Source organism: Aptenodytes patagonicus, chromosome 8, assembly GCF_965638725.1.
Source record: "Aptenodytes patagonicus chromosome 8, bAptPat1.pri.cur, whole genome shotgun sequence".
Taxonomy (NCBI): domain Eukaryota; kingdom Metazoa; phylum Chordata; class Aves; order Sphenisciformes; family Spheniscidae; genus Aptenodytes; species Aptenodytes patagonicus.
In genome coordinates this window covers 16,924,950-16,939,496 of record NC_134956.1, presented here as the reverse complement: position 1 = coordinate 16,939,496, position 14,547 = coordinate 16,924,950, and the positions used below count along the sequence as shown (strand labels likewise).

General features: G+C 41.9%; 1 protein-coding gene across 4 annotated transcripts in view; it reads right to left on the bottom strand.

Annotated features, from left to right (window-relative positions):
* Positions 1-14,547, bottom strand: part of ATXN7 (ataxin 7) — a 90,519-nt gene that overhangs the window by 62,830 nt on the left and 13,142 nt on the right. The window contains exons 1-4 of one of the 4 annotated variants that reach the window (XM_076346566.1): positions 12,682-12,701; positions 9,090-9,182; positions 731-988; positions 15-83 (exon numbers count right to left, since the gene is read on the bottom strand). In XM_076346566.1, coding sequence (XP_076202681.1) covers positions 15-83; positions 731-977 — 316 coding nt within the window. In that variant the 5' untranslated portion in view covers positions 978-988; positions 9,090-9,182; positions 12,682-12,701. Of the gene's footprint in view, positions 1-14; positions 84-730; positions 989-1,121; positions 1,188-9,089; positions 9,183-12,681; positions 12,702-14,547 lie in introns of those variants that run through there. The other 3 variants (XM_076346565.1, XM_076346564.1, XM_076346567.1) reach the window with 3 other exon arrangements.

Here is a 14,547-nt window from a genome sequence, read left to right as displayed (position 1 = left end):
TGAATCACACTCACCTTCTCGGCAAAGTCGCATTGCTTCTCGGTTTCTTCCGTATTCCTTGAAACTTTCTTCTAATGCTGTTCCTAAAACCAAAAATCCACAAGATCTCAATCCATGCAGAAGTCACGGAGCAGGGCTGACCCCCCCCGCTACTGACCTGTAACCCATTCCCCTGTGGGAACAAGCCAGCACATCAGGGATACGCGCTCCTATCGCTGCGGCAGTAAACACAGCTTCAGAGAGACCGAGATCTGCCGTCCCGTCCCCCGGAGCGGGGCGGGGGGCCGGGGCTGCCCGAGCCGCTGTCAGCGGAGGGGGATGCCTCACCTGAAGCGGGAGCTCCCCCCGCCCCAAGCCCAGGCTGGATCGAGGGCAGGAGGTGCCGGCCTCCGGGGACTGGCTCAGACCTCCTCGGCACCGTGTCCCGGATTACAGGAACTGGGGCAAGCGCTGCCCGCTCCGCGCCGCTCCCCCAGCCCCCGGCCGGGGGGCGCCGCCGCCTCGAGAGCCGCGTACCGGCCAACGAACTCGGCCGCGACGTTGGGGGAGGAACGGACCCAACCTCCTCCCCGGGCCCGGGACCCGCGGCGCCCTCCTGCCGGGCACCCTGCCGCGTCGTATCGGCGCCCCGCGGTCCCTCCCGCGGCGGGGCCGCGCCCGGGGCACCCCCAGCCCCGCGGGGAGCGGGGGCCGGGCCGGTAGAGGGGGTTGAGGGGGGGCGGCCGCTCACCGTCGTTCCCGTGAAGTTTAGCAGCATCGACCCAGTGGCTCCAGGGCTGCCCCAGCATCGCCTCGGGGCTGGGCAGGGACCTGCGCTCCCCGACGGCCGCCATTGCCGCTGCGGTGGCGGCGGGGCCGGCGCCGCTCCCGCCTCCTCCGCCTCCGTCGCCGTGGCGGGGCCGCCGCTGCCGCTGCCTGGCCGCCGCCGCCGCGCTGCGCTGCTCCTTTCTGACGTCACCCGCGGCCCGCGCCGACATTCTTTCCGCTGCTATAATGTAACGAGAAAAAGTCATCGGGCGCTTAAGGTGGCGCCGCGCTTTTAAGGAAGCGCCGCGGCGCTGTCAGCCCGCTCGCTCTCCTCCCCGCGGGGAACCTGCGGCCCTGGGGCGGCGTCCACTCACCTCTGCGGCGGCCCGGGGGGCAGGAGCCGGGTGCCCATTATTGTACGGGGAGCGCTCCCTTCCTCTTCACCGTGTAGGTGAGGCGCGTTTGTGTGTTTGCGCTAACAAAGCAGCGGAAGGGGGGGAGGGGGGGGAAGGGCAGGGCTACGCCGCCCGCCAGGCGCTCCCCGGCTCCATGGGCCGCCTTTCTCTCTCCGCACCACGGCCCGCGACCCTACAAAAACAACGGCCGCATCACAACCCCGCCTGGCACCCGCTAGCCCCGGGAAGGGGGGGGGCGGACCAGCGACGCGGCGGGGCGGAGCCGGGCTTGCGCGCCCCGCCCCTCCTCGACGGTCCACCTTAAACCCGGCGCCTCCTTAAAGGCAGCGGCGAGCAGGAAACCCGCTCCGGGCGGACGGCGTCCCCCCACACCCCCCCGGGGCGGGGGACGGTGGGCGGTGTGGGGGGACGCCGCCCGCTCCGAGCGGGTTTCCTGCTCGCCGCTGCCTTCGTTACACTCGTAACCTCTCTCCCGGGGGGGTGGGGTGGGGTGGGGGGGGTGTCTTGTCATTGTTATTCCGCATTTCTTTTTAAACAACAGCTTTTTTTTCTGCCTTCAACTTTGGGATGACGTTGGGCGGTGTTAAAAGCGACGATTAAAGGATGCTTTCCTGTCTGAAAAAACTCCCAGTAACAAAGTTTAAGCTTTGCAAAATCGAGCTCTTCGATAAAAAAATCCGGGTTTAGAATCCATTTTATTACAGGGTTTTCTCCCCAGTCGACTGAAATGAACCAAGTACCACTGTCAAATGAAGCTCAGGCCGCGAACTGCGAAGATGTCTGGCCACACTTGATGCCACTGTCAGTGATAACACCCTCAATGAACAGCTAAAAACGTATATAAATCTGATCGGCTGCCTCCTCTATAGGTAACTCATCCCATGCCTAAGCTCGAGAGCACGGGGCTCGCGCCGTCAGTGGAGCTGCTCACAGATCCCATACGTGTATTGGCAAAACTAGACAGCAGAAATCAAAACAATAAATAAATTTGTTTAGACCACACAGTCCCAGTCCTGCGGAGGTGTATGTACGTGTAGGCTTAGCTAACGCTTTGCTGTTTTCATATAAGGTGTGGAACTATACAAGCTATAGCTGTTTCTTTCCAAATTTATGCATCTAAAAGATGCATAAATACAAGCTCATCAGACAGTCGTCATACGAGATGGGATAGGTTGTAATTGTAAGAATAGTTTCAGTGTTCCACCCAACTGATAATTCATGTCACGCTCAGGATGTATCTTGTAAAACTGTAGATCTAATACAGAATAGCTAGTGAGATTTTTCTCTCCTCTTGATCACTGTAAGTCTAATTCAACTGGTTAAAAAAAGGCAAACACCATGAGATTTAGATAAAGATAGCAACAATGACTTCTACCGCAGACATTTGTAGCAGGATTAATTAACAAAGGCTATCAACTTCTTGAGCTGGGCCCTGATCTTTCAGTTACACAGGTTTGTAACTGTACTGTAGCTTCCCAAAACAGTGGAACAACTCTTCAACTTAGGTCTCAGCATGAGTAAAGGTGTTTATGCGAGCAGGGTCTAAAGATAAATGATGAATGGAGGGCATTATTGTTTGACTAATTATCAAATAGTGTACCTTATAATATAGAAAACTACTTACAATTAAAGCTAAGATCATCACTGAAGAAAAATGTCAGTCAGGTGCTAAACAATTTCTGAATAGAACCCAAGCTGCTTCTGTGGTGTAGAAGCCAGATAGGAAAAAAATCTGTAAGTGATTTCTTTCAAGCTTAGTTCTTCAAGTGCTCCACAAACGGAGTCTAATACAACATCCGTAGCTGAACTGAGGCTCCAGCCATAGGACAAGGCAAGTTACAGACAGAATTATATTCTCTTTGTCAAATACTCTGGTTTATGTTACAAACTTTACTTCATTCATACAGCTCTCCGTTGTTCTGGAGGAAGCTGTCAGAAAGCTACCTCAGCTGCAGTTTGAAAAAGATCCTCGATACATCCGAGTGTCCATCAAATTCATATAGGCTTTCACTATTATTTATTTTCCATAGGTCATAAAGCAAATATAGTGATGCGTGACCAAACAGAGCCATAGAACACCAGCGCCTACCTTTTAATAGTGACAGATTTTACCATGGCATATCAATTTAATGTTCACACATCACATGATTCTTTTCTTTAAACATTGCTGATGAATGTACGTAAAATGATGCAGAAGTGGCTTAATTTGGCAAAATTGCATTGATTAGCTAACTACTTTAACAAGCCAACATATTATCAACTTTTCAGTTTCTAAGGCTGACTCTCATCAAGTCACTCAAAAGCGCCTCTTGCTTTAGAAGTGCCATCCAAACAGGTAACGCACACACCACCTTTATTTCATACATCTTTGATTATCTCCTTTCCTGCTCTTTTTTGCTCTTTCAAACTGCTTGTTGCATTTTTTCCCCCCTCTCTCTTTCACAACTTTTCTTTTTTTCCCTATATATTCCCACTCAAGATCTAATTCTGCAGCCTGGGCCTCAGGCTGTCCTTTAGTAAACCTTCTTCCGCTAGTAAAATATTTTCCCACTATGTCATGAATACATCAGTATTCCAGCAGAGGGAGGAAAGTGGCAGCAGAAAGATCAGTTCAATGCACAAGACCGATTAGTCAGAGAGCAGGATAGGGGCAGATGAAAAACCAATTTTACAAGGACTAGAGGTGGAGAGAATTTTCTTTTCCCACAAACTCACATATTCCCACTGAATATGTGTTTGGGTTTTTTTAAGCACACAAGTTCAATTCTCTTAAATTGTTTCCACAGTGCTATACACGGATGCATTGATGATTTTAGGGAAAAATAGGGAAAACCCTGAAAATCCATCATGTCAGAAGGAGATCAGAATTGAAAACACATGTAGAGGCTGTAGACTTTGAACAGAGCTGACTATTACAGATCTGAGACATCCAGCTCAGGAGTACGGTCATCCAAAGCTCCCTTGGCAATCAGCAGAGAGCCAGGGATACTTTTGGGATCAGTTTGGTCCCTCCTGGTCCAAAGCACTTTTTGAAGAAGCCCTTCTCTTCCCACTGACCACAGAAGGAGGCAAGGATGACCATGCACAAAAATTAGGCACCTCCATTAGGCACCCAGAATTAAGTGGGACGAATCTGCTCAGGAGCGGGCAGAACACTCAAGTGTGGAAGGTGCTGCCTAGAAGCCAGTGCTCCTTTAAGAGAACAAGAAGTGGTCCAGAAATGCTGCAATTCAAAGGGCTTAATGAGGAAGCAAAATAGCCCAAGAAGTAGCATTGGGACTGAGATGGTGTGTGAACAACCACAGACTGCTTGTATGTGTGAATGAGAACAAGTATTCAGAGAACGGGGAGAAAAAAAACATGGAGGAGTAAGTTAAGCTCAGATAGAAAGTGGAGAAGGAAAAATGTGAGGCAGGAAAACAGCAGAAAACAGCCAAATAATGGGGTGAAGAAAGCATAAACAAACAAACAAACAAACAATGTAATGCAGCCTGCAAAAGGAAAGAAAGGAGTCAAGAGGAGGAAATAAAACACACGAAAAAGGAAAACCCACAGTTTTAAAGCTCACTAAATAGATTTAACAACATATTAAACATGGTTGGGGATACTATGATTAAATGTATGCCTACAAACAGCATGTAACTGCTTAAAACTGCAGAGGATGGTTATTTTGTGGCATGACACTGCAGGCATTTCTTCACCTGTACCAGCAGGTTTTATTCTTTCGCCAGGATGACCGGGAAAGCCGTTCAAACAGGGAACACCTACCTCAGCTATTCAGTTAGAATCTGTAAGACAGCCTCCACATAGGACCTGAGATACGATAATTCTTAACTGGAATGAAAAAGGAAGGATGGATCTGCAGATGAACCCTTTTAAGAACAGAAGAAGTACAATGATACCGTTCACCAACGATTTTCCACAACAAAAGCGAAAGGTTGCATGAATTGAAGTGCGAAGGGAAAGACAGGGAGAACCTACGAGGGTGTCGCTTTATCAGTACTCAGAAGAAAGAAAAATAGTGAATTCACAAAAAAGTCTGTCAAGGAAAAGATCTGCGGGGCATTACAGCATTAAAGGAAATCAAGTAAGTTAATTCTAGCCAAAAGGTATGAAAAGATCAAGAGGGGCTTAAAAACTAAGAACAATATTATGAGTGAAGAGTCATTGGTAGACGAGATTCAGAATGAAATGACAACTCAAGTAGCTGATACACTGAAGTGAAGTCCCAACCCTCCCGTCAGCTCCTGTTGACAGTGGTGGAACTGGGAGTACATTTTGTGCATTTTAAAATGTGTCTCCAGAATGAGAAGTATAAGAATATAAGTGGGCAAGTAGGGAAGCAAGAAATAAAAAGTTCATATAAATCAGCATGTCCAGATGATGAGAGAACTATCCAGCCATAACAAAACAGACCATTTCGTTTAAGCCCCGTTTAATGTATTAATACCATAGAAAAGTATTAATACATTAAGAAAAACGCATTATGGTAATCTGTAGCTCACTCTCACCTCCAGTGAAATCAAGCAACTTCTCCCTTTACGACTATACACAGGACTGTGATCCTGCAAAATAATAATCATGAGCAGAACATAATAAAAAATTATACAACAAACCATGCCAGTCTATTATCCTTTTCCCACAGATCCTGGAAAAGGTTGATGTGTATAATTTTATTTATAAGTAACACTTCAAAGGGGGAGCTGAAGATGCTCATGAGTGCTGGAATACAGCTACTTTAAATACTGGAATATGAAATTATGGTGGGTACCTACTATAAACCACCTGTACCAGGGGAAAGAACAATATTGTTAAGATTAGAAGACTAACTTAAAAGTATCCTTTTCTGAGGAGAAGGAATGGGGGAATGGAGGCTAATACATGTAAGTAAATCTGAGAAGAATTCTGCATTAGGATGAGAACGCAATAGATGCCCCCAAACTTCACAATGAATATAGTGAAGATAACATAATATTTTTACACCCAAATTATAAACCTATGTCATTGCCATGTGTTAATAAAATATGCAGTATCTAACAAAATATTGCAACCACTTCCTACTTTACTTAACTATCAAATATGTCTTAAACGCAAGTCAAATTTCTGCAAGAATTGATGACATAGCAATCTAAAGCAGAATAAGGAGCATAAGGAATACAGGAACAGAGATCCTTGCCCTGCTTAGATGTCACTAAATACTGTCAATTCTTGAAAAGACTTTTACAGATAAAACACCAAATAGTGACACAAAGTTTTCAAGTGTTAAAGGTAAATAGGTAAAACTACGCAAAATACATCGAGTTAATGATTTGGAAATCAAACTAATCTTTATTTATTTTACATAAGGTACTGAAATTACCTTTTGAAATTGGAAATGTTAAAACAATTTCGGCAACCTAACTATGCAGATGAATCATTTTAATCAGAGGAATCAGAAATGGGTATGACCTTTTAAATTCTCATTTATACACAGAGAATATGATATTACAATTTAGAATGATTAAAATACACAGCTATTCAGGTCAATTGTAACAAAACATTGGTGCTGAATTTCCGTTTGTTGAAATCACAGCACTTAATGGGAACAGTTTGATATCTACCTAACTACCACACAAGGTTTCATAACCCTGCCTGGTTTCTTGCCAGCTTGTCTACATGGCTCCTTGGCAGTTCATTGAGGCAGAAGACTCTGGGTCCAAGCACAGCCCACAGGACTCGAGTTCCTTGAGACCACAATGATGCCTACCTATGATGTGAAGCTGCCTGAGTCCTCATACCCTCAGAAGTTTGACATGCTGATTAACATCAAAGCAAGGATCCTGAGAAGCCTGGCACAAGGAAATTTAAATTTATATCGTTCTTCTCACATTTGATCGCTGCTTGCTGATGCTACCTGCACTGACCACGTGCTTAGCAAGTTAGCAACAGTGTCACACAAATTGGACATGGACAGGTCTATGGGACTTGACAGGATGCATGCAAGGGTACTAAGAGAGTTAGTCTGAAAGGTCACGGATGTGGACCATGAGATTGGTGGCAAACTGGCTAAACTGCTGTGCTCAAAGGGTGCTAATGGCTCAAAATCAAACTGGCAATCAGTCACAAACGGAGTTCCTTGGGGGCTGATACTGGGCTCAATGCTATTCAATATTTTTTAAAATGATCCGGATGATGGGAGTAAATGCATCCTCACCAAGCCTGCAGATGACATGAAACTTGGAAGACAGGTAGATACACGGGAAGGAAGTGTCACTGTCTACAGAGACTGTGACAGGCTGGAAGACTGGGCCAGTTCAAGAAACATTAAAAAACTGGACAGGGTCCAGCAGAGGGCCACCAAAGTGATCGGAAGGTTGGAAAAATTACTGAAGAAATGAGAAAGAATTGGGTTTGTTCGGCCTAAAGAAGAGAAGGCTCAAGGGGGGATGTAATCACAGTCTTCCAATAAGTAAGATAGTTATAAAGGAGATGGAGGTACTCTCTTCACAAGAAACACAGTGACAGGGCAAGAGGCAACAGACAGAAGTTGCTTCAGAAGTTCTGTGTGGATACAAGAAAAAAATATTCACTGTAAGAACAATTAAATATTGGAACAGGTTGCCCAAAGAAATGGTGGGCTTTCCCCTGCTGCAAATACTTAATACTTGGCTTGACCAGGCCTCAGATAACCTGCTTTCAACAGAAGGTTGGACCAGATGATGTCCAGAGGATTCTTCCAATCTAGACCTTCCTATGATTATATGAAAATCTGATAGATGTTGTGGCCCTATTTAGTGACGAGGAGCAAGGAAGTAGATAAGAACAATGCCAATGTTAGTTTGCAACCCCAGGCACTCTGGGTTCACTAATATAGCCACTTCTCAGGCTGCTGGAAAATCCAGGGGAAGCATTTTGTTATAGAAACCTCTGATACTGCAGTTTCCAATGTTACATGTTGCAAGAGCCACACCATGACAAACATTCCTAGCTCTTCTTGAGCCCCGATTAACTCTGCCACTTAAATAAGTTCTGCAGACCCGCTCTATGCTAACTATAATGGCCCTTTCTGCTGCAATCTATTTTAAGGTATATTAAAAGATGATTTGCACAGCAAATATGAGCCAGGCTGTAACAGACTGTTAAGTCTGCGCACAAGAAAAATGCAAACTTAGAGTGAAGTCTTTTCTTTCGTGATGTCAAGCAAAAATATACAAAATGGTGAAATGCATGTGATAATAAAGAGTAGAGATAAATGTACAGGAAACAGAGAAAGAAACAGATATTATTTCAATGAATTAGCAGTACCTGATAAAATAATCTGCACTAGCAGCTTTTTAGCCAAAATTTCAATTTATTATCATAATTTTCTCTTTTTCCTAACGTTCTGCCAGGAACGCTAGTCACGGAGAAGAACCCCCCTGTGTTAGGCAACTGTACAGTCTTTGCCTCAGCTTATAATTCTACTTTCTGAGCTTGTAAGATAACAGGCATGGTATATACCAAAGCCTAACAGCCTTCAAATGCTTTAAAGCATCATGGAAACATGGAAATAGACAAAAATAACTATTCAGAAAAAGAAGTTTACTTCTTCTAAAATATAATAAATAAATTAAAAATATGCCTGTCTGCCACATCTTACTTGTCGAAATCACTTCATCTCCGTGATTGAGATATGTAATCCAACTTACTTTTATCTTTTTAAGTTTGACTGTTCCATGCATTGAACTCCCTTTAGGTTGATTGTAAGGTCGCCTTATTTCCCACTGAAACGTATATTAAACACCTGCATTTAAAAAAAAAAAAAAAAAAAAAGGCTCCCCACTGCATCTGGTAACACTTCAGACTTGCATTGCAACCCTGCTAATATCCTGTTCTCCACACTTCTCACATCTAAGGTATGTGAATATTATGCTTAAGGAAAATATTTGGGTAAGCATGTCACAGTACCTTGAAAGTATGGTGAATCGCTGGGTTGATTTATCAATTGATCTTCATCTGCTCAGATTTTGGAAGCTTTTTCTAACTTGTACCTGATTAATTCTGAAAGAAAACAAAAAGAGTACAGCAATAAGACATTTGAAACCTTAGCTCCGTTTCGTAACTATAAACGTATCTATTTAAAAACTAATACGAAGCATTTCATCAATTTTACAAATAGTTTCTGCAATGGATTTAAAATTGAAAGGTAAGCAGGGAGCTGTTATGCACTCTTACGTACAGAGCAGCTCTTTAAATGGCAGCCTGACATTACCAGAAAGGTATGCATTGGATGAAATCTCAATCTTCAAGCCCAGTTACTGCACTTACATCGACTATTACTGACCAGATTTCCAAGCAGACGGTTGTGTCTGTATCACAAGCTGGTAACACGACAGGGCTGGATTTTCTACACAGGATTTTTCTAGAATATAGCACGACTCCAACAACAGGGGCTCTCGGTACGCAGTCATTGACATTTTTACCACCATGTCACAGACCGCGAATAGCTAAAAATGTTCTCTCACGTAATAGTCATTAGCGACTTACTGTATCACTGATGAAGAATTTAACAAAAATTAGAGAGATGTACAGATTGAGGCCTTTCCCACAAAAGGAACTTTTATCATCTCAAGCTCAGGTTTTTAAAACCCCTTCATTCAATGTTTATAAACTTACTGTTTATATAAACCAAATTTAAGCACGGTTTGCTTTGGTTTAGCATAAATCAATGCCTAATTGGTTAAAGCTAAACCAAAGACCTGTTAAAACTTAAAAAAAAAAAAAAATTACCCATCCTTGTGCACAGGTTATAGTAAAAATCAAGTAACTGATTTTTATAAGTGCTTTGAAATTAAACAGGTGATTTTTTTTTGTCTACTAAAAAGTCATGAAGATAGATATAAATAATCCAATCTACCGCTGGGACCGGATGACACTTCAGAGAAAACTATTTTTTTCCCCTCCAAGGATTAAAGTCCAGACAAGAGGAATGCAGTCCAAGAGGGCATCCAAGCCGTCCCACAGACTGTAGGGCTCTGCCCCAGTGGAAGGTGCAGAACGAAGCTTTTCCTGGCTTCTGCTGCTCCTCTGGGAAGCTGTCTGCAAACTGAGTTCATGTCTTTAAATTCTTCTTATGCACCGAGGATAAACCCCTTTTTTTCCCTTTTCTTTTAAACTGCAGCTTAGCAGCTGACACTATCTTGACTGAGATCACCTACAGATATATTTACTATTTCTAAGCTTTACCCTGCTCAGTGACATACTTGGTCCTAAGCAGCTTATCTGAGCTTAATTATATTCTAGTTACTCAATAAAATCCCAAATTTTCTTGTCTGCAGTGGACAACACTTGAGGGCAAGTACACTATTATTTTCTCTCTTTCCTCTGCAGTCATTGTTCTGCTTCATGGCTAATAAAACTGATCGTTAACAATAGTAGAAATCTCAGAAAACGTTGTATTTCCTTGTTAGACATACAAATCTCATCGAATACTACAGTATAAAACTTTTTCTTCAATTCTTGCTGCTGCTCACTGGGAAAGGCAATGCAGTGTTTGTCAAAAATCTTTTTTTCCCCTTTGTCTGCTTAGGACAGTAGACTGAATTCATACGGACCATCCCCTTCACAGAAGATCATTCAGTGTTTAGCCTCAAAGTCCCAGTCCCTTCAAGCAGATGACCTCCCTGCTGTGGAAGTAACTCACTCCTTCATCTCTACCCCAATTTCTTTAGGAGATATGGGAGCTCTGCATGCAAAACGCGCTTTCTTTCTTTTATCCTGATGTAATGTTATTTGTTCAATAAAAGGCAAGTTCCATTGCTTCATGCAAAAATGAAAACAAAAACTACCTATAAAGCAGAAGACTTCTCCAAAGACTTAAAAATCTAGAAATAGGGCACTAATTAAGTGGTAAGTACAAAAAATGGACCAGATGAGGGTGAAGGAAGGATCAGCAAAAATTTTATTCCTATATATGAGAGATCAGAGCATACTATGTCACCACCTGTGAATTTCGCTGTAGGGATTACATCTGGAGTTGAGTTTGAAGGAAGTTAAGAGAATAAGTTTCAAAAGAGTAAAGTGACAGCTTAACGACCCTTTAAAGAGAACTCTTTCTCTGGATAATGGGTGGCAAAGAACAGGAATGATTCTTGTTGAGAATTTACAGCAGGTCAATTACAACCACAACTGTCAGCAAAGAGCAATGCAAGGAAGCGATGGGATGATTGAGAATAAGCCAGGAGGAGCTCTCTCTCCAGAAGGTAAGCACTTTGGTACCCTGGAAAGGGAGAGCTAGTTGAAGGATGGAAAGATGACAAAAATAGTCAAAGCAGCAATCCAAGAAAATGGAAAAAGGCCTGCATTTTCAAACCAGCGAAGCAGACTTAGCATTATGTCACTCTCGATGCCCGACTACCAAAGAAACTTGGTTGCAATTGCTATTTAATACTTTGAGGAGTTACTGATATGCGAGACAGGAAACCACAGCCTGGCAGAGCAAAAGCTATATCCCAGTCAAAGTTGTATCTACATAGACGAACAGAAAAAAGGCATAGTTATGATGACTAATGCGTATTATCCATTTAAGGGAAATATACTTACATGAAAATTGTAATTGCAAAGCAACTTATTAAAATAAAGGAAATGCAAATGTATGCGATAAAGCATTCCTAACTTTTGAAAGCATCAAAACTAACGCCTCAGCTATCCAAACTCCTTTAACTCTTTTTCTTTTCAGCTGTTAGAAATAGGCACCAAAGAATGTGCCTACATTTTGGAACATTCTTTCTCCTTTGTTAGCTACTAAATATCCAAATTTAAGATAAAATACAATGTATACATTTATATAAACAAAGATTTGGACATGCTAGCTATAATCTCCCCAATACTGGGCTTCATGTAGACATTTTATAACTACGGGGATAGCCTAATGAGGTCTTACTATGCCCCTTGGAAAAATGGGTGCAGGAGGTGTGTGTTGAAAGAACACGAGCTGGCCAGCAGGAGGCTAGGGGCTGCTGGTATGGCTAGCTAGTAGCTCAAGGGTAATTCAGAGCAATTCTCAGGCTAATCTCATTTGCGCTGGAGACTGGCTCAGGACCCGCCAACTACAGAATCTCAGGGGGGCAAAGATGGTATAAGAACTGTAAGCTCTACCAATTACATAATTGGCTCTCCTATTCCCTTCGGGAGACACAATTCTTTACATCTTCACAGATTAAAAAGTAAGTACCAGCTACATGCTTCAAATAGAGATTAGATACCGAACTTCTGCAAATACCAATTACAAAATTGCAGCATCTCAAGATTTCATATAGTTCCTATGTATACCAATATAAAATATTTCTCAGAATTACCTATGTACTTGTTGCAAATACAAACACAACAGAATATTCAGTGCAAAATACAATAATGATACAAGCTATTTTGAAACTATTTCAAACATGCATAGGTATCTTCATAGATAATGAGAAGATAAATAACTAATATCTTAGTTACTAAATAACACTTTTCGGATAATTCTAAATAAACTGATAAGAATTGCAAAATAATTACTCACAGCAAAGTGCACTTGAAGGGTCTTAACTTTGATTACTGTCATTTTCCTTTGTCTAATGGCAACAGGAAAAGATTTGCATTCATTATTTTCCTCAACAAACCCATATTATCACTAATTTTAGTTTTATCTTCCAACAATTTCTCTTTTAACTTAGAAGCCTTCTTTAGCAGTTAAGTTTAACAAAGTCATAAGAAGCCTTTGCATATTGCACTTCAACTGTTTAAGTACAACCACACAAAGCATAGAACAGACAGGTTAAAAAAATACTTGGTTTCAGAAATAATGAGAGAGATTCTATAAGCGAGTATCTTGTCTTATATTTCAAAACACCTGCATCTTGCAGTATGATTTATACCACCATTTGAAAGTTCAATCCATAAAACACATTAGCTTAATGCATCTAAGATAAATAAGGACAGTTGAAATTATATTTATACATTTCTTTAAAAATGGTTTTTATATAAAACTGTAGAGAAGAAGAAGATACGTTCTGCATTTTATGCCATAGGAATATTTCATACCAATTACTACTTGTATTACATCAGAAACACAAACAACAAAAGACTGGTAGCAAGCAATAAGACACTGGACATCAGGATTTTCCATTTTTTTGAATAAATAAAATCCTGACTGGCTCATTTAAAAGGGTGCATGAAGTAAAACAGTAATGTTAAAAAGAATACACAAACGTATAATATAAACATACTTTTCAAGACAGAAAGGCACAGCTAATCAAGACAATGCAGAGTATATGATTAACATGATTTGCAAAATTTATTACTGAGCTTCTCTGTTAAAGGTAATATTATTCAAACTACACTGTCACGGTTATTGCAGATTAAAGACTTCAAATTAGTTCCTCATGTATATCATTAATGTGAGTGGTTGCATTTTATCTGTCTAATTTTAAATTACTGCAGGCAGATGAAAGTCATCTTAAAATCTGACTCATAATTTAGGTACCATACCACTAACCTTAACAGAGATGCTGGTTCTTACACAGGTACAACACTATTCTCAATGTAAACAAAAGACACTGGCATGCACCCCAGGCTAAGGATGTCAGCATTTTTCAAACACCTTTCTGACTGTTCCATTTTATGGTGATGCAATATGACCTACATTTTCAATGGCCAAAGAGAGACAGAGAGATAGAAAGGGAGGAGATAGAGAAAAGACAGACAGACAGACCTTTCCCATCCTTATTCTCCATTAACTACAGTTTTAACTGTCCCTTATGGGGATGGTAATGGTCAAGAATAAAAGCAGAATAACCTTATTGTAAATTCTGAATGAGAAGCTGAAAGATAGGCTAGCATAAGAAATAGCAAGATTTTTTTTCTACAATCCTGTGAACAAGTACATAGTAATACCCTCAACAGGGAAGAACAGTAGAATCAACAATTTTATAATCCGTTGCCAGTACAAATCTGTCTGTAATACAGATGCTTATTTTACCACCTTATATTTCCCATCATGTTCCTACCGCTTCATTTCTATGTATTCCCTTTCAATCTCAAAACGAAACACAAAATAATCCACATCATTATCATCATTTTACAGACAGAGAAATTGAGGAAGGAGGAGTGATTTGCCCACAGTTACCTGCCAGGCCCAAGGCAGGGCTGGGAACAGAAAGCATCACTCTTCATTATCTCTGTACTGTGCAATCTATTAGGGACTGTGATACCTGTCATCCTAATATATAATCTTGACATAATACCAGAATTATCTCTATCTTGTCTTTCTTGCACATGAACTTCACACAGAAAACTGTACTAAATTACCGCTAACTCTCAGAAAGCTTTCCCTCACAAACCATAGTCCACATTTCTCAGACTGGCTCTGGAAATGCACTTGACGGTG